General features: G+C 46.7%; 1 protein-coding gene across 1 annotated transcript; it reads left to right on the forward strand.

Moving 5' to 3' along the window:
- Nucleotides 1-4,231: 4,231 nt before the first annotated feature.
- On the forward strand, nt 4,232-18,580 carry LOC114686804 (pyridoxal phosphate binding protein). The gene is made up of 8 exons (XM_028861476.2): nt 4,232-4,382; nt 6,246-6,353; nt 6,448-6,483; nt 7,025-7,100; nt 13,783-13,917; nt 15,474-15,616; nt 16,450-16,548; nt 17,214-18,580. The coding sequence occupies exons 1-8, from the start codon at nt 4,284-4,286 to the stop codon at nt 17,343-17,345; spliced, it is 828 nt and encodes a 275-aa protein (XP_028717309.1). The 5' UTR covers nt 4,232-4,283; the 3' UTR covers nt 17,346-18,580.
- Nucleotides 18,581-23,764: the final 5,184 nt, after the last annotated feature.

Genomic DNA, 23,764 nt, shown 5'->3' on the forward strand with positions numbered 1-23,764 from the left:
GAGACCAGTGGGGCCTCACAGCCTCCTTCCTTGGCCACAATGGAATGTTGATGGACCCAGTCTTGTCCAGGTGACCACTATTGCTGTTGTTAAGGGATGCAAGAGCCATGACATCCCCAGAAGGAGAGCATTTCACAGCTCTCCTCCCTAGCCTCTGGCTCTTACATCTTTTCCCACCCCTCTCTTCCAAGATGTTCTTTGAGCCTTGGTGGATGTGCTAGATGCTCTGTTAGGGTTCAATGGTCACTGATTTTGAGCACTTTGACCAGTTGCAACCGATCAAAGTTGTGACAGTGTTAATCATTATTCATTCTAAGAAAAACAGCTTCTCTGACCAAGGCTGAAGTCAGCACTAATCTATGGCTATAACTACTTAGAAGGCAGTTTGATACCATGTCCACTAGCAAAACAATAGTAGCTTATTCATTAGGGCCTATGACCTCGGCATCATGAGCTTTTGGTCACGTTTACAGTAGTAGGCATGAATCCCTCCTATAGAGTGGGCCTCAAATCCAGTCAAAGAGCAGTTGGTTGCTCCCATAATAGTCATAGCACTATTGTACATCTTGCCCAGCAGGTTGATATTGTAGCTCATGAGGTTCAATGCTAAGTGCTACTGGCGAGTTTTCTCCCTCAGTAGCCTGCATAACACCTTCTGGCATTACCAAAATTAACCATCAAGGAGGAAGCTTCCAGCTCAGTTCTAGCCTGATTTCTCTATGTCCTGTAACCAAAGAGTGTGGTGTCTTAAGCAGCAGGGCCTCTTTATCGAGTTTGGCAACCAAGAACAGCAGCAATAGCCTGGATTGTTGGTCTCCCTGACCAACAACTTTTAAAGAGCTATCCCACACTCAGGGATTTTCTTTTAATAACCTAAACGGCATTATCCACCCATGCTTAGTGTCTCTGTTACATTTGACAACACCAGTTAGGCTTGCTCAGGGATTTGTGTCTTGTTTTTTAGTGTTTGGGGACAGGGTCTCACTCTAGGCCAGACTGACCTCAAACTCAGAGTGATCCTGCCTCACCTTCCCATGTGGTAGGATTACAGCATGAGCCACCAAAGCCCTGCTTTCTTGGGGGGTTTTTAATGGTGTTCCCTAATCTTGGTGTTGATTTGAGAACATGATACACAAGTAATATGAATTTACAACTTAAGAATATAGTTAACTGGAATTGGATTGCCAAGATCCATGCCCTCATCACCTGTAGATATGTGGTTTTGAACTTACTTTCTGATTCTATCCAAAGCTTTGTGCGTGCTAGGCAAGTGCGCTCAGCCATTTAAGATTTTTAAAAAAATTTATGTGTCTCAGCCGGCAGTTGCGAGCTTAATCCAGCACTCAAGCCAGGCCTCTGTGAGTTTGAAGTGGCTAAAATGAGCTCAGGAAAGCACAATACTCAGAGCCCTGTCTCGAAACAAAAAAAAAATTCATGGTTCTGTAGGCTGTACTAAATTCTCATCTGGTAGATTCAGATTGCTGATGTTCTTCAACTGCTTCCACTGGTGCTAGCAACCCTGACAAACTGGCCTTTTAGTCTACATGCTTATACATAATAAATAAATAAATCTTAAAAAAAGGAAAAGAAAAGAAAAAAAAAGAAGGTGTGGCTCTACCAAGGTACTTTCTGATTGGTTTAATAAAGAGTTGAATGGCCAATAGCTAGGCAGAAGTGGGTTGGTGGGACTTCTGGGGAGAGAGAGGAACGCTGGGGAGAATCTGAGGCACAGGGAATTCACCAGCCAGACACAGGAAGTGGGATGTACAATATGGAGGAGAGGTAACGAGCCATGTGGCAGATGCAGATTAATGTAAACAGGTTAAGTTTTAAGAGCTAGTTGGGAACAAGCCTAAGTTATAGGCCAAGCTTTCATAATAAGAAGTCTCTGCACTGGGTGCTGGCACGCCTTTAATCCCAGCACTTGGGAGGCAGAGCCAGGCAGATCTCTCTGAGTTCAAGGCCAGCCTGCTCTACAGAGTGAGTTCCAGGAAAGGCGCAAAGCTACACACAGAAACCCTGCCTCGAAAAACAAACAAACAGAAAAAGTCTCCATGTCATTATTTGGGAGCTGGCAGTCCAAAGAAAGTTCAACTACAGACTTTCTGCCTCTCCCAAGTACTGGGGAGAATATGCACGCAGTACACACAACTGTGCTCAACTTGAATTAGTGTTTTAACCTCACTAAGCCTCAGCATCTGTGTATAAAATGGATTGAGTAAACTATATGAGATGCATGGTGTGGTGGTTTGAATGAAAATGGTTCAGTGGCCTTGTGGGAGGAAGTATGTCTCCAACAGGGGCTGACTTTGAAGTTTTGGAAGCTCAAGCCAGGCCCAGTGTCATTCTTTCTCCCTGCTGCCTGCAGATCCAGATGTAGGACTTTCAGCTCCTCTCCAGCACCATGTCTGCCTGCATGCTGCCATGCTTCCTGACATGATTGACAATGGACTTAAACCTTTGAACTGTGAGCTAAACCCAATCAAATGTTTTCCTTTATAAGAGTTGCCATGGGCATAGTGTCTCTTCACAGCAATAGAAACCCCAAGTAAGATACATAGGAACTATTTTTAGCACAGTGCCTAGCATTTATAACTTCAAAAGAAACTTATTTTGAAGCTAGAGAGAGCTCAGTAAAGTACTTGCCTCACAAAGACAAGGACCTGAGTTCAAGCCTCGGAACCCATATAAAACTACAAGACATGATAGTGTGCACTTGTAATCCCATTGCTAAAAAGGTAGAGACACCAGAATCCCAAGGGCTCATTTGTGAGGTTCTATGGCCATACCACCCTGGTGCCAGTAAGGCCTCTAAACACATAACCAAAAATTAATGCAAAGTCAGATTTGTGATTAATTGGTGCTTGTTCATGTGCTTCGAAACGTCACTGCAGCACTGGTTGTGAACGCACAATATGCACTTTGTACTACATAGCAGTCACACCATACACTGTGAATGCTGCCTGAACCACGTCTGCTCAGGTTCAAGACTGTTGTGTGTTATGAATTACAGTGTTCTCACTGTACATACAGAACTTTCTCCCCTTAAAAACGTAATTGCTGCGGGGCGGTGGTGGTACACGCCTTTAATTCCAGCACTCGAGAGTTCGAGGCCAGCCTGGTCTACAGAGCGAGATCCAGGAAAGGAGCAAAGCTACACAGAGAAACTTTCTCCAAAAACAAAAACAAAAAAAAAAAAAAAAAAAAAAAAAAAAAAAAAAAAAAAAAAAACATAATTGCTGCCGGGCAGTGGTGGTGCACGCCTTTAATCCCAGCACTAGGGAGGCAGAGGCAAGCGAAATTTGGTCTATGGAGCGAGATCCAGGAAAGGAGCAAAGCTACTCTGTCTCGAAAAACCAAAACCCAAAACAAACAAACAAAAATAATTGCTTTATTACAGAAAACAAAGACAACATTTTCCTATCACGCTTCAGCATTAGTATCAATTTTATCTTACATGCAGGGAAAACACCCACAAACATAAAAATATTTAAATGTTTAAATTAAAAAGTGGAGGCTGGCTGCGCGTGGTGGTGCATGCCTTTAATCCCAGCACTCAGGAGGCAGAGCCAGGCGGATCTCTGTGAATTCAAGGCCAGCCTGGGCTACAGAGCGAGATCCAGGACAGGTTCCGAAGCTACACAGAGAAACCCTGTCTCAAAAAACAAAACACAACAACAACAAAAAAAAAGTGCGGGCTGTGGTGGCGCACGCCTTTAATCCCAGCATCCGGGAGGCAGAGGCAGGTGGATCTCTGTGAGTTCGAGGCAGCCTGGCTACCAAGTAGTTCCAGAAAGCGAAAGCTACACAGAGAAACCCTGTCTCAAAAAACAAAAAAAAAAAAAAAAAAAAGTGGGGGCTAGAGAGATGGATCAGTGGTTAAGAGCACCTGTTGCAAAGGACCCGCCTTCAGTTCCCAGCCACACTCATGATGGCTCACAGCTTTAACTCCAAGCCCAGGAGATACTCCAATATTCTCGTATGATGGACATACGTATGAAGGCAAAACAGTCAATACGCATAAAATAAAAATTAAGACTATTTGGGAAAAAAAAAAGTTTGTTTATAATCCCGGACACGGCTCGGGACTAGCTCGGCGCTCGGGCTCTCAGCCGGGATAGCCTCCGACCTCCCCAAGATGGCTCCAGCCTCTGCCGCCAGCCTCCATTGGGAGGGGGGCGGTGGCTGGCTGCTGAGCAGTGATTGGGCCTGGCGGGGAGGGGGCGGGACCGGAAGTTGCTCTCCGCGGGTCGCGGGTTCTCCCCGGCGGCATCCTCCGGGGAATGTGGAGAGCCGGCAGCATGTCGACGGAGCTGGGAGTCGGGTTGGCGCTGCGGGCCGTGAAGGAGCGCGTCCAGCAGAGCGTGGCACGGCGGCCGCGGGTGAGGACGGGACGCCGGGGGGCTGGGGCGGGCGGAGAGACGGGGAGACACCCGCGTGGGATCAGGTGTCACCGTGACGCAGAAGGGGGCTCCCTGCGGGAGGAGCTGGGGCCGGCGGGGCTGGCGAGGTTTCCCCAGCGGCCTGGCCTTGGGGCTCCGGGCTTCCTGGAGGTTGGCTGGGTTGGAGGGAAAGAAGAAAGTGCTCACTTTAGGGAAAGTGACTCGTGTCCGGGTGTCTCTTCCTTGTGCCGTTTCCCGTCGCCACGGTACTAGAGCCCCAGAGAGGGCCACATTCACCCACGATTGCGTGGGGGCGGCGGCGGCCCTTGGTCAAGATGCGAGAGGACTGACAAGGTTTTGCTCTGACCTCCACAGAGTAGCGGGGCGCTGTCAGGTGCCCAGTCACAAGCATTTTTGATTTTGGTATTGGTTGTTTTATCCCATTTTGGACTTACTAGACCAGGGTCCGTGTCTGCTTTGCTCCATGCAAATTAAGCTATGCTGCGTGGCGAGACAGGAGAGAAAATAAAAGCCCTCTCTGGTCTAGTGTTTATGGTCTCAGATTTCAAAATGATGCCCGAAGACACAGTCTTTTTTTAAACTGATGTCTAGACGGTACCTTGAACAAGTCCCATTAACTTCTCTGGCCCTCGGTTCATCAACGTGAGGCTAGGAAACACAGTCCGTGAGACACTCATCACGCAGTCCCTCAGAAGGAAGCAACAGGCCACTGTGTGGTAATTGACGTGGTGGTTCTGTGAAAGCCCCAGGAATGGTGGGGTACACGCAGACAGCTCCGGGAGGATCCGGCTGCAGCTGGAAGCAGGGAATCCCTGCATGTTATGTGACAGATGTGGGGAGAGTGTGGATGACTCGAATGCTGAGTACAGAATTGTCGGTGTGCCAGTTGTCAGCGCCGCCATTGGTTGGTTGAGTCATAGACTGAACAATACATTGTCTTTATCCCAATCGAGCTCCTTTCAGAGTGAATGGGAGCGTTATTAATAATTACATCAGGCCCGAAATGAGTTTCTAAACTGTTTGCCTGTGGTGTGAGAACCCAGAAGTGACCTCCCTGCTCAATAGGATGCTGCCTTCCCTTAATGAACTGATTCTGGCCGGGCGGTGGAGGCGCACGCCTTTAATCCCAGCACTGGGAGGCAGAGCCAGGCGGATCTCTGTGAGTTCGATCGAGGCCAGCCTGATCTACAGAGTGAGATCCAGGACAGGCACCAAAACTACACGGAGAAACGAAACAAACAAAAAAACGAACTGATTCTGATGGGTTTGGTTTTTTTCTCTTGTTTGTATGTTTTGGGGGCTGGAGATACAACTCAGCTCCACAGCTACCCTTTAGATGGAGGTTGGGGTCTAAACTCAGGCACTCATGCTCCTGTGGCCAGCATGTTACCCACTGAGCCACCTTTTCTGCCTCAGATCCTTAAACCTCCGGCCACAGTGAGAATCCTCTGGAACACTTGTTCCTAAGGCAGTCAGCAGGCGGGGTTGTAGCTCTGTGGTGAAACACTTGCTTGGTGTTCCCAGAATCCCGGGTTCTATATCCAATATCATAACACAAAAGAATGGGGAGGATGGATCTTACCAAGTGTACCTTTGTGTTTCGTTTTGTTTTTGTTTGTTTTTTCCAGACAGGGTTTCTCTGTGTAACAGTCTTGGCTGTCCTGGAACTCGCTTTGTATCCCAGACTGGCCTCGAACTCACAGAGATCCTCCTGCCTCTGCCTCCTGAGTCCTGGAATTAAAGGAGTGCACCTCCACCACCACCCGGTACTACAAGGTATATATCTTACTGGAGCAATATTTTCGCCCATTCACTCATGTGGCTTTCTTTCTTTCTTGGCAGGATCTCCCAGCCATCCAACCCCGGCTAGTAGCGGTCAGCAAGACTAAGCCCGCAGACATGGTGATTGAAGCCTATGGTCATGGCCAGCGCACTTTTGGAGAGAACTATGTAAGCTACCTCTTACAAAGAACCTCTTACAAATTCTCTTTGGGAGAATTTATGACTACCAGGCTTCTGACGCACTCTGTTCTTAACTCCTTAGGTTCAGGAACTACTAGAAAAGGCATCAAACCCTAAGGTGCGTAGACACGGGAAGTGTTGGTTCCCTGCATAGAAGTCTTAGCTCTTAGCTGAAAGTTAGACCCACGCTGGTGATGGACTTTTAGAACGGGAAAGCTGGGCTAGGGGTGGGAACTGCCCACATTTCACTTGAGCCCCAAATAATTCTCAACTACCTTTTCTGTCTTTGTTCAGACTTTAATATTCTCTTTTGTGGCTGTTTGTGAATAGTGATGTTTGGAGCTAGCTGAATCTTTGGAGATTTGAAAGCATAAATCAAAGGGTATAATATAGGCTGCAGTCCAGTGGTAGAGTACTTGCCATGAGAACAAACCATTTCTGTCTCTAATGGGTAATAGCTGAAAAATACAGTGAGTTGATGGGAATGAGGAAGGGAAACGGCGTTAGGCTTAGATGATGCCCTGAGTTTCCTTGTGTCTCATCGGGAGACTGGCTGAAGAAGTGATGGTGTTTCCTCTGTCGGGGGAGAGCAGAGGAGTAAAGAATGCTGGCAGGGCCTCCATGACATCCGTATCAGATGTTTCCCTTTTTCTTTTCAGATTCTGTCTTCATGTCCTGAGATCAAATGGCACTTCATTGGCCATTTACAGAAACAAAATGTCAACAAATTGATAGGTAAGGCAAAACTCTTAAGTAATGCCTTCTCCTTCTCTGTGACTGTATGGCTTCTACCCCTTTCAGAGTAAGCAGCTTTGAGAACATCCCCAGCTCACCATTTGTGTTGTGGGATTTCTTCAAATAAAATAAAATAAAATAAAAGGATTTCTTTGAAAAAAAAAAATAGTAAATTAAAAATAAGAATGAGTCGGGCGGTGATGGCGCACACCTTTAATCCCAGCACTCCGGAGGCAGAGGCAGGTGGATCTCTGAGTTCAAGGCCATCCTGGTCTACAGGAGTTTCAGGATAGGCTCCAAAGCTACACAGAGAAACCCGTCTATGGGGGTGGGGGAATAAGAATGAAGGTGGGGGGGAGAGGATTAGTGGGTGTGGCTAAGCAAGAGAGTGCTCCTAACATTTACAAGGCCCTAAGTCAATCCTCAGCACCATAAAAAATAATTACTAACTACAGAAATACTTAACCATGTGACATGCAAAGATTTCAAAGAACTTACTTCTCTCAAGATGTCAAAACTTAAGAAATCTGTATTTTCCCCCCTTTTTTGAGGGGGATAGGGCAAGGCTGATTGTGTATAGAGGTCAGAGGACATCACGGAGGAATTGGTTCTCTCTTTCCATTGTGTGGGTCCCAGGGATTGAACTCAGGTTGTCAGGCTTGGCGACAGGCACCTTTACACGAAACCATGTTGCCTCCTCTGGTTTGTTTTTGGGGTTTTTTGTTTTTGTTTTTCTTAACAGCTTTATCAGACTACAGTTGAAAAAAGCATATCCAACTACAATAAACTGCATAGATTAAAAGTATCTGATTTGATAAATTTTGACATAGGATACCAACCATGAAACTATTACAGGAATTAAAATAGTGGGCATCCTTCCCCCCAGAGGCTCCTTCCTGTCATCTTTCCCAAGTGTTCCTTGTCTGTTTTGCTCCTGTCAATTCCACATTTTAGGATTTTGTGTAAATGGAATTATAAAAACACGTATCTGATTTCTATCAATCCTCATCAAGGATTTGACCTTGTGTATCATGTGTATGTGGCTCCTTCCTCTTCTTACTCAATAAACATATCACAATTCCTCCATTCATTCACATTGATGAATGTTGAGTTTACTTCTAGTTTTGAAGTATTACAAATAAGCTCCTCTGCCTGATGTGATGGCACAAGCCAGAATCCCCAGCACTCAGGATTAATAAATACATGTAACAAAAAAAAAGAAAGAAAGAAAGAAAACTTGGAACCATTGTTTCTTCACACTTTATCCGTTCCAGTTACTTACTGTACTATTTCAGAGTCCACTGTTTTCATTTCTCCTGCAGAGGCTGGTAGATCTGTGTTAGAGGCCACTGGTCTACATAGAGAGTTTCAGGCTGGCCTGCCTCAATAAAATAAATTAAAGGGAATGGAGAGATGGCTCAAAGGTTAAGAGCACTTGCTGCTCTTCCAGAGGACCTGGGTTTGATTACCCAGCATCCGCATGGCAAACAGCTCACAAAGTCTCTAACTCGAGTTTCAGGGGATCCGACACCCTCTTCTGGCCTCCTCAGGCACCAGGCCCAAATGTGGTGAAAAGACCTTCCTGTAGGCAAAACATCCATGTGCCTAAAATAAAAGAAAAAATTTTAAATTAAAACATTTAAGTAAACAAAAAAATTGTTTCATTTTGAGATTTTTTGGTTTTGGTTTTTCAAGACAGGGTTTCTCTTTCTCTGTGTAGTTTTTGGTGCCTGTCCTGGATCTCGCTCTGTAGACCACAGAGATCCTCCTGGCTCTGCCTCCCGAGTGCTGGGATTAAAGGTGTGCGCCACCACCACCACCACCACCACCACCACCACCACCACCCGGCCTTGAATTGTTTTATTTTGTTGAGACAAGACCAGGCTGTGTGGGATAGGATGTCCTTGAGCTCACCTTCCTGCCATGCCTTCCAAATGCTGGGATTTTAGGTATGTGCCACCAGAATCTTGAATTAATTGTTTAAATATAATAACCATGTAGTCTGAGGTTTAAACATGGAATATATGTGTTGACCCTGATGCTCAAGAAGTTTCAGATCTTGGATCTTCAGTTTTTATAGTAGAAATTCTAAGGCCACCATAAAAGTAACACAACAAGGCGTTATGGCTAATAAAAGCATAAAATGAGAGCCATTATAGAATTAGTCCCATCCAGGAAAGGCACAAAGCTACACAGAGAAACCCTGTCTCGAAAAACAAAAACAAAAAAAAAAAGTAAAAAAAAAAAAAAAAAAAATAGAATTAGTCCCAGAGGCAGAGAAACAGTAAGAAAAGTAAGGCTAGAGAAGTTAAACAACTTGCCCAAGATTAAGCACTAAAAGGTGGTAAGGCTTTGGCAGCCAGAATCCCACCACACCCATCAGGGCCCCAGCTCACTGCGCATGTTTGGACTGGGGTCCTTGTTTGCTTTTGCTGCTGTGATAAAGACCATGACCAAAAGCAACTTGGGGAGGAAAGGGTTTATTTGGCTTACACTTCCACATCACTGTCCATCCCTGAGGGAAGTCAAGGCAGGAACCGAAGCAGATACCATGGAGGAATGTTGCATCCTGGCTTGCTCCCCATGGCTTCCTCAGCCTGTTGGACCCCAAAATTTAGGGTCTCAAGTGGGCGCCCCAAGAACCCAGACTGCAGTCCAGTTGATGCAACAGCAGGAGGATTTATTAAGCATCTGTACAGAAGGGCAAACTCTGCTCCTAAGAGCAAGAGTCGAGTCTTACTGCAGCCCCATAAGGGCTTTTAAAGGAAAAACCCACAAAAGCCATAAGATTACAATTCCCATACAATTTCATTTCTCAAGATCATGGTCTGATTACAGAGTGATCACAGAGGGGGTACAGTTACGTCAACAGGTACATTCTTCCTGAAACCTCAAGGGGGGTATCAGGGCAGGAGTGGAGTTTACACAAAGGTCACAGTGGTCCTTCCAGGAACACCCACAACTATCCCAGTCACAGTTGAACACATCTCTTAACAGAAATCTTTTTACATTGTTACATTGTAGGGGTGGTTGAATAATGGCTGAGTCAGGTGGCCCTTGGAACTAGTTTTTTAGTTTCTCATTTCCTGGTGCTTGAAGTTTCTCCTTTCCTGGGGCTTGGGGGTATAAGCCTGAAGGGCTAGGGTCTTTCAAGCCTACTGTCTTATACAACCCAGGACCTCCTGCCCAGGGGTGGCACACATCAGTGAGCTGTGCCTTCCTGCATCAGTGATTCATCAAGAAACACCCACGGACTTTTGCCTAGAGGCCAGTCTTATGGAGGCATTTTCTCAGTTGACGTTTCTCGTTGCTTTCCCAGATGGACCGCTGGCTCTGTGTGCCGAGTGGTTGGACAGGCTAGTGTGAAAACCCAACAGCAACAACAGCTGGCTTTGCCATGCTGAGTAATTTCATTGGCTGTACCTCATGCCCAATTTGTCAGCTCTCAGTTTGGCATCTGATACACTGTAGTTTGGAGGAGGGGTGTTGGTTTTGCTACAAGTTTGAGTCATTTTAGATACATGGGAGAAATGACCTACTTTTTTTTTTTTCATTTTCTGTTTTGGACCAGTTTTAGCTAATGTAACTTCTCATTATACCCTGTCCTGAGAAAAATTGCTTTTCATATTGCTGGTTTGGTTGTCTTTGTTTGTTTTGAGACAGAGTTTGATTCTAACCCAGCTTGATCTAGGTAGGCCCTGTGGTAATCCTCCTGTCTCATCCTGAATGCTGGGACTGCAGGCATGAGCCACCAACACACCCAGCAAGATGCCTGACAATTTTGTTTGGATTTCAGACATGAATTTTATCTTGCTCAGTTCTAGCTATTTTTGTATTCCTATAAATATTCTGCTTTGTTCTGGAGCATAGTTTACATTTTATTGGAACAATTTGATCCTTTTAGGGTTTGGGGTTTTATTTGGTTGGTTGGTTTTTCATGACAGGGTTACTCTGTTATGAAACTCTGGCTGTCCTGAAACTCTCTCAGTAGACCAGGCTGGCCTCAAACACAAAGATCTGCCTCTGCCCCCCCCCCAGCACTGGGATTAAAGTTATGTACCACCAATACCTTGCTTTGGGTCTTGTTCTTAATATCAGTTGGTTTATAGCCAGGCCAAAGCTGAGTTTAGAAATATTTGCACTACCAAGGCATAGCCGTCCTTTATTTACATGCTAGTGTCTCCATCCCAACCTGTAGTCCACGTCCTTTGTGAACCTCAGGCCGTGTTTCTCCTAACTGTAACTTCCTCACATGTGTGCATGCTTCAGTACCCAGCAGAACACTCTGGCCCATTAACATCACCGGTTCACTGAGTGTAGCTCTGTCCTCACTCACATCTGCAGAGTGGACTCTTGGGTCCTTGCCACCCTCACAGCTCAAAGTCCACCACATCCTACCTCTCTTCCCAGTGCCCTGTTGGAGAAAATCTCCAAGGTAGAAGCTGGGGCAGTTGTGGGGCTCACATCATTTGTTCCCCACTCTCAGAGATCATGATCTTTTATTCCATGATATTTGATCCTTATAAATGGTTGCTTGAGGGATGTATAGTCCCCTCCTGCCTTGGGCTATTTTTAAAGAAGAGGAAGGTTGACCAGATGGCTCAGCGAATGAAAGCACCTTCTGAACAAGCCTGACATTCCTACGTTTGATCCTCCAGTTTCCTCAGGGAAGAACCAGCTCCCACAAGCTGTCTCCTGACCTCCACACATGCCATACATATATCATATGCATAGGATAATAATACAAAAATGACAGTAACAAATAGGATCTGATTCCTGTACTTTCTCTCCTCCCAGAGCTAGGGACTGAACTTAGGGCCTCTCTCAGGCTAGTCAATTTTCCACCACTAAACTATATCCCAGTCCCTTTTTAAATTCTGAGTTAGGCCAAGTATCACTAAGTTACTTAGGCTAGATTTGAACTCATTTTGTAGCCCAAGTAGGCATTGAACTTGTGATCTTCTTCCTTCATCCTCACAAGCAACTGGAATTTTACAAGCCTGTACTGCCAAGGCTGGCTGAGAAGTCTAATATGTGTTTTTGGTAGAGAGTCTTGTTTAGCCCTGTTTGGCCCCAATCTCATTGTATAACTGAAGATGACCTGGGTTTTCTGATTCTCCTGCCTGTGCTTCTTAAGTGCTGGGAATTGGAAGCACCACCACACTGGGTTATGTGGTGCCTGGGATGGCATTCTTACCAACTGGGCCACATCCTCAGCCCCACCCTCACCTCCACCCTTTTTTAGTAAGAAAAGGCAAATACTAAGAACAAGGAATTTTCAAATAGGAAACTAAACAAAGGTTCGTAATCTGAATAATGCTCATAGATATACAGAATAATAAATTCGTCTTTCTAATCAGATTTGTTTTTTGAAAAAAATATGGAAGATTGCTAACATCCACTGTTTCCAGACCATGAATAGATCAGCACTCTCAGGTTTTCACAAGGATTCCTGTGTGGTGGGGTCCTGCCAGAGTGTCACTCCAGCATGTGAGAAGCCCAGGTTAGCCCCCCAGCAGCTCATTTCATAAAGAGAACATGAAGTCCATTTGTATTGGTTCGCATCACAAGCTTCAGTACTGTTGATTTCGTAAACTTGGTTAACCTTTTGTTGTTCTGCACTCAATTTTCCCTCTCTGTAGATAATTGTGTTCTTCAACTGTGGTTAAAAATTACAAAGACCTAGCTGGGCGGTGGTGGCGTGTGCCTTTAATTCCAGCCTTTACTTCCAGCACTCGGGAGGAAGAGCCAGGCAGATCTCAGAGTTCGAGGCCAGCCTGGTCTACAGAGCGAGATCCAGGACAAGCACCAACACTATACAGAGAAACCCTGTCTAAAAAAAAAAATTATGTTGCTCAGGCATAGTAGCCCATGCCTGGAGTTAGAATTGCAGCTATTCGGGGAAACTGGTACAAAAAAAAGTCTAGTGAGGCCCTGTATTAATTACTTTTCTGTTTCTGTGATAAAATGCAAAGAACAAAAGCAATTTAAGGAAGAAAGTTTATATTGGCTTGTAGTTATAGAAAATAGAATCCATCATGGAAGAGGAAGAAAGGAGGGACAGAGGGCAGGGAAAGTAGTTAGCCGCTGATGCCAGGAAGATTTCTGTGCTCAGTACAAGGAAGCTGGTGGGTTGCATCACGGTCCTTTATCTGTGGCAAGAGTCCTAGTCCATCTTCATAGAAGATGGCTTTGATGGCCCCCCTGTCTGACTGAGCATCTAGCATGAGCTGTTCTGGTGTCCTTGTCAAATGAGAAGAGCCATCCCAGAAAGTTTAAGAACATGATGCTATCCTTCCAGGTAGCATTTTGCCTTTGGGGAGCCTCTCTCTGGCATTTGGCCCCTTTCACCCAGTTTGAACTGAGACATAGTTAGATCAGGCCTGCTACTCAGAATCTCAGTTACCAGCTTCTTGCAATGCCCCCCACCACCACCACATCCGCAGTCTGATTGTGGCATGTTAGTGTTTCCCTTATCCATCTTTGCCGGTGAGATGAGGCTTGTCTGCCTTTGAATTTCATATCTAATAAACTCGCATGCCTGTCTTCTTGGCCAATCATAACATTTAACAGTCCTTTCTTTTCCTGGAGTACTTCTCCCTCTATAGATCAAAGTTTATTACGTGTTTCCTCCAGCAACAGGGAGAATGGAGTCTGCTACTTTCCCTCTTTCCCATTACAGCTGTCCCCAACCTCTTCATGCTGGAAACGGTAGACTCTGTGAAGTTGGCAGACAAGGTGAACAGTTCCTGGCAGAAGAAAGGTTCTCCTGAACGACTAAAGGTTATGGTCCAGATCAACACCAGCGGAGAGGAGAGTAAGTGACCAGCCCTGAGCCCACTGTCAGGGGCGTGGTAAGGATTCATTGCAGTGATGCAGAACCCTGGACATCTGGCTTGCTTGCTTTTTGTTAAGAGTGAATGCCAGACATTTGCTTCCAGCCATCTAAGTGCTCACATGTAGCAGATCTTGGCATGAAGGAGCTCAGCAAAGGCATGTTTTCCAGATGTGTGCCAGAGTCAGGCTGCCTGCGTTCAGACCTCAGGTTCACAGTTCTAGTCATGTAACCTTAAAAGGGACTTAGCCTTCCTGCCTCAGTCTCGTCTGGAGACTGATAACTAGTAGGAATACTTACAGTTACTGTATGAAATGAAAAGTCTTAGGGCTGGCACAGTGTTTAATAGATTTTAGAGGTTACCATTATTATGTTATATGAATGCTCCCTGGCTGGCTGCATTACATATAAGTAGATACAAAATTGACTCCAGAGTGTCTTTATTACATTTCTTGACAATCAGTTGTAATAACAGTGAAAATTCCTGCCGACTCCATTTAATAAATGGGGGCAAAGGCAAAGCAATATTAATAGTTCTTTGTTTGTTTGTTTTTGTTTGTTTTTTGAGACACGGTTTCTCTGTGTGACAGTCCTGGCTGTCCTGGAACTTACTTGGTAGACCAGGTTGGCCTTGAACTCACTGAAATCTGCCTGCCTCTGCCTCCCAAGTGCTGGGATTAAAGGCGTGCACCACCACTGCCCAGCTTATTAATAGTTCTTAAACTACATAACAAATAACCCGTCTGTGGCAGTTCCCACAACCATTCTTAACTAGTAAGTTAAACTTGGCAAATAGACAGCCTCAAATTTATTATGTATATATAATTTACTTTTTGCATGTGTAGTAACAAATTGTTAAAACCATAAAGATGCCAGGTTTAGGAAACAGTCCTGAGACTCTTCTAGGACTTTTCAGTGTGACCCCCCTACTGTACAAAGACACACATCTATTAGTTCCGTTTCTATTTCTGTGATAAAGCACCATGGCCAAGGCTACTTGCAGAAGGCAGGGTTTATTTGGTTTAAGGTCCGAGGCAGGGGAGCATGACAGCTGGGACAGGGAGCTGAGGGTTCACATCTTGAACCTCAGCATGGAGTAGGGGGATGTGACACATGGCTTTGGAACGTCACAGCTGACACCCAGCACATCCTTCCCGCAGGGCCCCATCTAGACCTAGCCAAGCAGTGCCAGTGACTGGGGACGAAGCGTTCAAACTCCCACGTACTTTTCCTGTGTTCTGTTTCCCCAGCCGGGCTCAGCTAAAACCCTGTGGGTGTGGCTTAGTGGGAGGAGCCTGTGTGTGAAAAACCAGTGGCTTCAAAGTCTCTGCCACGGAAAATAAAAAGTGGAGTCCGGGGAAGGAGTAAAGAGAATCTGGTCTAAATGTAGACCCTGAGTGGAAAGGGGGCAGGCATGAAGGGCCTCGCATACGCAGTCACTCTTTAAAACCTCTATTGTAAGGAAGGGATGGAAGTGTAGCCTTCTTCTGGCTGCTAAGACATGTGGGCATACCCATCTTCTGTTTCTTTTTGTGAAGGTAAACATGGCCTCCCGCCTTCAGAGACCATAGCCGTGGTGGAACACATAAAGGCCAGTTGTCCCAGCCTGGAGTTCGTGGGGCTCATGACCATAGGAAGCTTTGGACATGATCTTAGTCAAGGACCAAACCCAGACTTCCAGGTACTGGGGTCGTCGGGGTGATGCTCTTGGGCCAAAGAAGCATCGTGGGGTTGTGTGTGTGGCCCACCCGGAGAGTGTATGTGCAGCACCTGTGTTAGACCCAGCACCGGTGGGCTGCAGGAGCATCCCAGCAGCTGCAGGGCTGGCCACGTGGTACTTCAGGGACCTCTCAGAACATAGCCTGCCTCTTCTGAAATCTTCGGAGAAGGGAAGGGAAGCTTGGGCTCCCAGACACACACACACACACACACACACACACACACACACACACACACACCTTCCTTAACTCAGTTTTCACTTGGCTAAAACAATTTTTAGAGCAAGCTTTTCTTCCTTTCTAGGGACTGGTGGTTTACATTTTTTGTTGTTGTTGGTTTGTTTTGTTTCTCCACTGTTTGGGGTAGAACCTGGAGAGTCTGGAACATGCTATGAAAGCAATTCTACCACCGAGACACACCCCTGGCCCTGGTAGTTTTCTTGAAAGTAGGGACTGTGGCTAACATACTTATAGGAACTTCCGATAAGTATGACACACCTCAAAATCATGAAGAATAGAATCATCAGAAATAATTTGGTTTGATGACTTTCCTTTTGTTTTCATTTTGATGGGTTTCACTTTTCTTCTGTTTTGTTTTGGTTTAGTTTGGCTTGGCTTGCTTTGTTTTCGAGACAAATTCACTACCCTGTGTAGCCCAGGCTAGTCTGGAACTCAGGATTCTCCTGCCTATTCCCAAGAATTATAGGCAAGCACCACTATGCCCAGCAGATTTGGTCATCTTTGGACATCATAGGAAACAACCAGAATAAACTGGTAACGCTTATGTTTTGGTCAGATGTTACTGTCCCTGCGCCAGGAGCTGTGTGAAAAGCTGAGCATTCCTGTGGACCAGGTGGAGCTGAGCATGGGCATGTCCGGGGACTTCCAGCATGCTGTAAGTGGCGGGGCTGGAAGAGGTTGTGGGGGGACGGGGGTGTCTTTTAAATGCCTCATCCTAGTAACAGAGCAGTCACAGTGATTCAACTATTTTAACATTGATTAAAAATTATGCCGGGTGGTGGCGGCAGTGCATGCCTTTAATCCCAGCACTCGGGAGGCAGAAGCAGGCAGATCTCTGAGTTCAAGGCCGGCCTGGAGTACAGAGTGAGTTCCAGGAAAGGCACTAAGCTACACAGAGAAACCTTGTCTTGAAAAAAAAAAAAAAAATACAACTGAATACTTGAAACTCCATAATCCACTCCATGTAATCTGGGAAAAGGCTGAGGTGTAATTTAGAGCTTAATGAGTGTGTTATAACATGGGTGTGTTATAAATGTTATAACATTTGCTCTCCCAGAACCAAAAAAGAATTTAAAAACTGATCTTTAAAGGCATTTCATACATAAGTCCTAGGGCCTTTGCTGTGTGGCAGTAATTATGAACTGAAGCCAAGTTCTGGCTTAGCAACTCACATACATGAGTTTCTAAGATAGTAAATAACACCTGGGTGCCGTGGCACACTCCCCCGAGTCCCGACACTTGGAAATCAGAGTCAAGAGGACTGCTGTTAAGTTTCAAGTGTGCGCAACTCTCCCCTCCGTGCCCTCCTCTTTCCCACAGATTGAAGTAGGATCTACGAACATCCGGGTAGGAAGCACCATTTTTGGAGAGCGAGATTACTCCAAGAAAGCCACCCTAGACAAGACTGCAGCAGACCTGAAGGCCTCAGTGCCACTGGCGCAAGAACAGTGAGGCCAGGACGGCTACAGAGATCAACTGTGCACCAGCCTAGGTTTTCAGGTTTTCATTTCGGTGTTCCGCATGTTCCCAAGCACACTCTGCCATGGCCTGTACAGAGCGCCGAGGAGTACCTGTGCTGATGGAGACCACCTGTGCTTCACCTCGGCCTAGGACGCTCCATCCAAGCGGTGGCTTAGACTTGAATTGGAGGAGTTCGGAGACTCCAGAACTGACACCCAATCAGTAGCCAGGAACTGAGATCAACTGAACCCGGCCAGGAGCACCCAACCCTCCATGAATGCCTTTCCCCTGGCATCTTCTGGGTCGCTGGTGTCTATAATGGAGAAAATCAGAGGGATTCCCATTTGCCATCCTACTCTAATAGAACGCCCCACAGTTGTTCCTACAAGTCCCCGTGAACACTCACTACTCGGCAACGGGGTGACTTTTGCCCCCGTTTCTACCCTGGCCCGTAGATGTCTCTAGTCACAGCTCCTCTGTGGCACTGAAATTCCAGGGAAACTTGTAAACAGTGCTTGGGCTTTTCTGACACCTTGCTGAAAAGGTGGGGTGTGGAGATTTCTCCTTGGGGACCATAGTGATGGAAAGTGGGTGTCAGGATTTCTTCTTGATCCCAACCATTTCCTGGCTTTAGCAAAGACTGTCCCCCACTTGGGGACAGAAGCCCTTCAGAACTATTTCAGGTGCAGGGTTTCAACAAGGCCTCACTTGCTTTCTCTTTTCTGGGGCAGTATTTCCCAGGTGTACTTACAGCCACCCCCAATACACACAGCGTATTTACAAGCCAGAATTTTGCAGCTCTTGATGGTTCATGATGTAGCAAGAGTACAGGAACACCTGCCTGTAACTCCGGCTTTTGGTGAGGTATGGGCAGAAAGAACAGGAGCTGGATGCCAGACAAGGTGAAATGAGACCCTATCTTAAACAAGCAAACAAACAAATAAACTAGGAAGCACAATTCTCCAGTAACCACAGAAGAGCTTCGGTGTGGGCCGTTGACTTCCTGATAGCTTTTCCTCTTGTCTACTCCAGCCCTTGTCCTTTGTTTACCCAATAACTTCAGAACCTGCTGCTGCTGAATGTAATTTCCTAAACTTAAACCACTGTGGTTACTGTTGTGTTTCAAGCAAAGCTAGCGCGGCATCTCAGAGTCTGATAATACAAATGTGAGCTTGAATTATACCATCTGTGCCAACTCCAGAGCAATTAAAGGTTTATTTTTATGATCTGCTGTAATGAGTGAGTGTAACACAGGGGGCATTGGGGCTGATGGGAAGCGGCTGTGGTCCTTGTCGGGTATCATGCCAGCCTGGCTCTGTAGAAGCCTGCCCTTGAGTCAGAGATGCCACCAAGGCCATGCCGTATGTACAAGAAGAGTTCTGGACTTCACGAGCAAAAAAATGTCTATGTAGTGCTTAGTGACATGCAAACAACACACGATGGAGCCTAGTGACGTGCAGACAACACACGATGGAGCCTAGTGACGTGCCTGCAGACACAATACATGATAGAGCCTAGTGACGTGCCTGCAGACACAACACACGATGGTGGCAAGTTCTAGACCATCCAGGCCTTCATAGTAAGTTTCATGCCGCCTAGGCGGTATATTGAGACCCTGTCTCAAAAAGAAAATGAAGCGTTGGTTGGCATGGGAATTAGAAAGGAGCCTGCCTCCAACTGCATGAAGCTCTTTGGATTGCCTCTAGATGGCGACATTGGCTGGCCGGGGGAGCATGCAAACTCCGACATCGGCTAGCCTGGAGAGCACACATACGTGGCTCCGTGAGCGGTTTATCTACGGGGATGATTCAGTTTTACTTGCTTTATGAGAAGAAATGGAGGCCAGAGAGGGCATGTTCTCCCAGGTGACACACTCGGGGTGCTTTTGAAAATCTCACTGCGAAGCTGACTTGGTTAAAGGACCTGAAGGTGACTCTGGAAGCTTCGGAAAAGTGGAGTGGTTAAGCAATATCAGGAGAGGCTTTAGTCCAGACGAAGGAAGCCAGACTATCCAGTGCACCCACAGCAGGATGGCTGTGTCTCATGGGAGGCAGCTGGTCGGGTTACTCCCATGTTTTTATAGCAGCTGTGACAGGATCATGGCAGGTTTAGAGTCCGACCCACCCATGCAGTATTATCCATCTCTCCCTCCCCTGTATTAGAGTTCTCTAAAGAACAGAACAGATAATTGTGTGTGTGTGTGTGTGTGTGTGTGTGTGTGTTAGAATTCTCTAAGGAACAGAATAGATAACACACACACACACACACACACACACACACACCTCCTTCGAAAGGCCAAGGATCCGGCAGTTGCTCCGTCCACAAGACTGACTATCGCACCAGTCCAGGCACTGGAGTCCCAAGGCGGTCCTAGGGAGCTGCCAGTTTCCAGTCCACATTGTAATCCCAGAAGGAAGGTTTTGAACATGGCGAAGGAATGGCTCAGGACAGAAGAGCTTGCCAGTGAGCGCAGGGGCAAGCAGAGAGAAAGCACGAGTTTCCTTCTGCATTGTCTTTTTTATGTGGGCGGCCACCAAAAGGTGTGGCCCAGATTTAGGGTGGGTCTTCTGACCTCAAAAGATCTGGACTTAAGCGGTTCTCCCCACTTCAAATAGCCAACCAAGAAAAATCCGTCACCAGTGTGTCCAGCTGCTTGGGTTCCAGTCACTTCCAAATGCTGTCACGTTGACCGCCCAGATTAGCCATCGCCTGTCTCTGGAAGGCAGCATCAGGTTAGAGAGGCTCAGGAGGCACCGGTAACCTATCAAGGATTTGGTCTCTTGGGAAGAGACCATACACACAGACACATACCTATGGGACTGGTGATGGAGCCCAGGCAGAGAAGGGCAGCGCCATGAGGCTGCACCCTGACCTTCCCCGCGTTCCGTCACGTTCATATGCACTAATTATACACAATCACGGACTTCACTTTGACAGTCTCATGTATGTGTAGAATGTATTTTGATCATATTCACCAGCCATCACTCTCTCGTGGGCTCCCTCCCACTCCTGCTGGTCCCCTTATGCTTCCTAACCAGTCCCTTCTGCAGTCATGGCTTTTTGTTCCCTTACCACATATATTATTGAAAAGTCTGGACCCCACCCCACTCCTTTTTTTTTTTTAAACCTTCATGGTCTGTAAGTCCTCTCCCTGTGTTCTTTCTCTCTAAAACATTTCAGCTCGTTGTTGTTTTATGGGTATGGGTGGTTTGCTTGAATATGTGTATGTGCTCTATGTGTGCCCGATGTTCATGGAGATCACAAGAGGGTGTCGGGTCGATGGGTGGTTGGGAGCCACCGTGTGGGTGCTGGGAAGTGAACCCGGGTCCTCTGGAAGAGCAACAAACGCTGTTAACTGCTACACATCTCTTCTCTCCAGCCCAACCCCTTTTTTTTTTTTTTTTTTTTTTTTTTTTTTTTTTTTTTTTTTTTTTTTTCGAGACAGGGTTTCTCTGTGTAGCTTTGTGCTTTTCTGAACTCACTTGGTAGCCCAGGCTGGCCTCGAATCACAGAGATCCGCTGCTCTGCCTCCCGAGTGCTGGATTAAAGGCGTGCGCCACCACCGCCCGGCTCCCCTTTTCAAAATAGTTTATGAGTATGGGTGTCTTGCCCGCACGTGTGTCTGTGTGCTGCATTTGTAGTTCCCACATAGGCCAGGAGAGGGCGTCAGATCCCCTGCAACTGGAGTTATGTTAGCGACCATGTGGGTGCTGAGACCCAAACCCAGGTCCTCTGCAAGAACAGCCAATGTTCTTAACTGCTAAACCAGCTCTCCTTCTTTTTGCTCTGTCTCTCTGTCTCTGTCTCTGTCTCTGTCTCTGTGTGTGTGTGTACGTACACATTCATGTGAGTGAGTGGGGGCATGCCCTTGCCACTGCACATGTGTGGAGGGAGATAAGAGGACAACCTCAGGCATGTGGCGTCCAGTCAGTCCTCACCTTGTTTGAGACAGGGTCACTTTGTTGTTCGTGGCTGTGTGCGCCAGACTAGCGGATCCACAAACTTTCAGGGACTTTTCCGTCTCTACATCCCATCTTGCAGTAGAATCACTGGCGTTACAAAGGCATGCTACTGCGCCCAGCGGCGGGCGGGCGGCGCACGCCTTTAATCCCAGCACTCGGGAGGCAGAGCCAGGAGGATCTCTGTGAGTTCGAGGCCAGCCTGGTCTACAGAACGAGATCCACGACCAGCTCCAAAACTACACAGAGAAACCCTGTCTTGGGGGGGGGGATTGGATGCTACTGTGCCTGGCTTTACATGGGCTCTGGGATTTGAACTCAGGTCTTCATGCTCGCATCATCTTTATCCACTAAACCATCTCACCAGCCCTGTAGTCTCTCATGACAGCTCATCAGGTATTCAGGCTACCTGTAAGTATCCCTCTTGGATTCAGCACTGAAGCGAGGAGTGGGGACATAGACGTAACCTTGTCTAAGGTCAGAAAAAACCTGGAGGCAGGGCAAGAAGGAAATTTATGACTGGTATGACTATCATTGGCTGCTATTATCATTATTTATTATTATTATTATTATTATTTATTATTATTATTATTTGGCAGTGCTAAGATTGGCCCCTGGGGGGTTTCTGCAGGCGGTCTACCACCAAGTCACATTTGGCCCCCATTGCTAGCTAACTTCAGCCAGTGATAAGCAGTGTATTAGATTTGCAGCTGTAACTTCAGTGAAAGCAGCGCTCATTTTTTCAGTCCCTCTTGCTAGTTCAGAACTGATGCATATTAACACAGCACAAAAGTCTGAAACCACAAACACAGGGGGTGAGAAGGAAGGAGAATTAAGCCCAGACACGAGGAGACTCAGCCTCCCATTATCCCGTTTCCCTGGCTTGCACATTCCTCCTCCAGATCGGTTTTCACGCAGGCTACAGGGCTCCAAGTGTACAAGACTGCCCCCACCCAACTCCTGTTACCCAAGGCTAGACAGGGAAGGGATGAGGTTTGGCATTCACTTTGTACTTTGGAAAGCCAAGTAACTCTTAGGCTTCCCACCAAAGCTTCGGGAGAAGGACCGTTCCTGAAAGGGGGCTGTATGGGGTGTTGCCAGGGTGCAGTTGGAAACGGTTTACTCTGAGAACTGTGACTGTCCTTACCATGAAATCAGTTGGATGCTCTTACATCATCCTCATGACTAAGGGCCAAGGAATCCAAACCACCACCATCCTCCCAAATGTTTTACTAGTCTGCCTTCTCCAGAGAAGCACAAAGAAAGAGGATTTTTTTTTTTTTTTTGGCTTTGTTCTAGGATCTAACCCAGCCCCTAGCACATGCTAAGCAGGGATACTACCACTGAGCCACATTCCCAGCCCAAGAAAATGATGCTCTTTCCCGACTGTTTTGTATCAACTTGTGCATACCATGGTTCGAGTCAGCATTTGTTTCTTAAATATTTATAATCACAGTGTGTGTGCATGGCTTGCTTGAGCACAGGTGTGCATATGGAGACCAGAGGACAACTTGCTGGAATCCGTGCTCTCCTTCCACCCTGACCCAGGGCTCGAACTCAGGTCCTCGTGTTTGCACAGCCAAGACTTCTTCCCACTGAGCGGTTCCACCAGCACTTGAGCAGGCATTTACAAGGTGCTTAAACGTAAGTTCCCCTTTAATGACTCATGCATCCCGAGGGGCCTCAGAACTAACACTTTCTTCCCTATAAAGGATTGGACAGGTCAACGGAGGAAGCATCTGGAAGGGACCAGAGCGATGATGCAGCACCTTCCTCATTATCTAATTTCTACAAGCTTGAACTCGGAGATGCCTCGGCAGCAGATGGCGCGATGTGGGCACTGAAGTGCTTCTCAGCTGTTAATGAGTTAGGCTGCCCTGTGCCAGTGGCATGCCAGGTTTGCGCCCCCCCCCCACAATCACCATCCAACAGTGGCCTGCTTCTGCAGCCTTGGAGCTCAGCTTGACGGGGCTGCCAATTTCCAAAATAAAATCAACGTGTGACCTTATTCAGCAGATGTACCAAAGAAACAAGCGCAGACCAGGGCCAATTCTGAAGCCAAAAAGGGAAGATGAGAAGAGGGGGGGAGAGAGAGAGAAAGAGGAGGGGAGAGGAACTTGGCTGGACATGAAAGGTGTCGTCTGTCTGTTCCCCATTAGACGCAATTCTCTCGCAATCTGCAGCCTCAACATAATTCTCTTGACCAGAAACTCTCCCGAGAGATAGTGTCAGAAGGAAAAACAAACAGCAAGGGTACATCTTTCTGACAGCAGAGTCGTGTTAAAAAACCTAGCTGGGGGAAGGGAGAAGAGAAGAGATGTGGATATATCAGGGGAGGGGTACTCTCCCAAGCTGGCTACGTGGTGACTCGGCAGGACGGGAAGAGGGGCCCAGGGAGGGCTGATGAGCAAGGCTACAGCTATCCAAGGAAGCGAGGCCCCAAGTCTTTTT

The sequence above is a fragment of the Peromyscus leucopus genome, chromosome 17 (genome assembly GCF_004664715.2).
Source record: "Peromyscus leucopus breed LL Stock chromosome 17, UCI_PerLeu_2.1, whole genome shotgun sequence".
Lineage (NCBI taxonomy): Eukaryota > Metazoa > Chordata > Mammalia > Rodentia > Cricetidae > Peromyscus > Peromyscus leucopus.

Bases quoted from the DNA above. Each gene is read 5' to 3' on its own strand.
- LOC114686804 (XM_028861476.2), top strand. From the start codon at position 4,284: ATGTGGAGAGCCGGCAGCATGTCGACGGAGCTGGGAGTCGGGTTGGCG. The intron at 13,918-15,473 runs GTAAGTGACCAG...CTTTTTGTGAAG, and splicing joins CAACACCAGCGGAGAGGAGA to GTAAACATGGCCTCCCGCCT. The intron at 15,617-16,449 runs GTACTGGGGTCG...TGTTTTGGTCAG, and splicing joins GACCAAACCCAGACTTCCAG to ATGTTACTGTCCCTGCGCCA.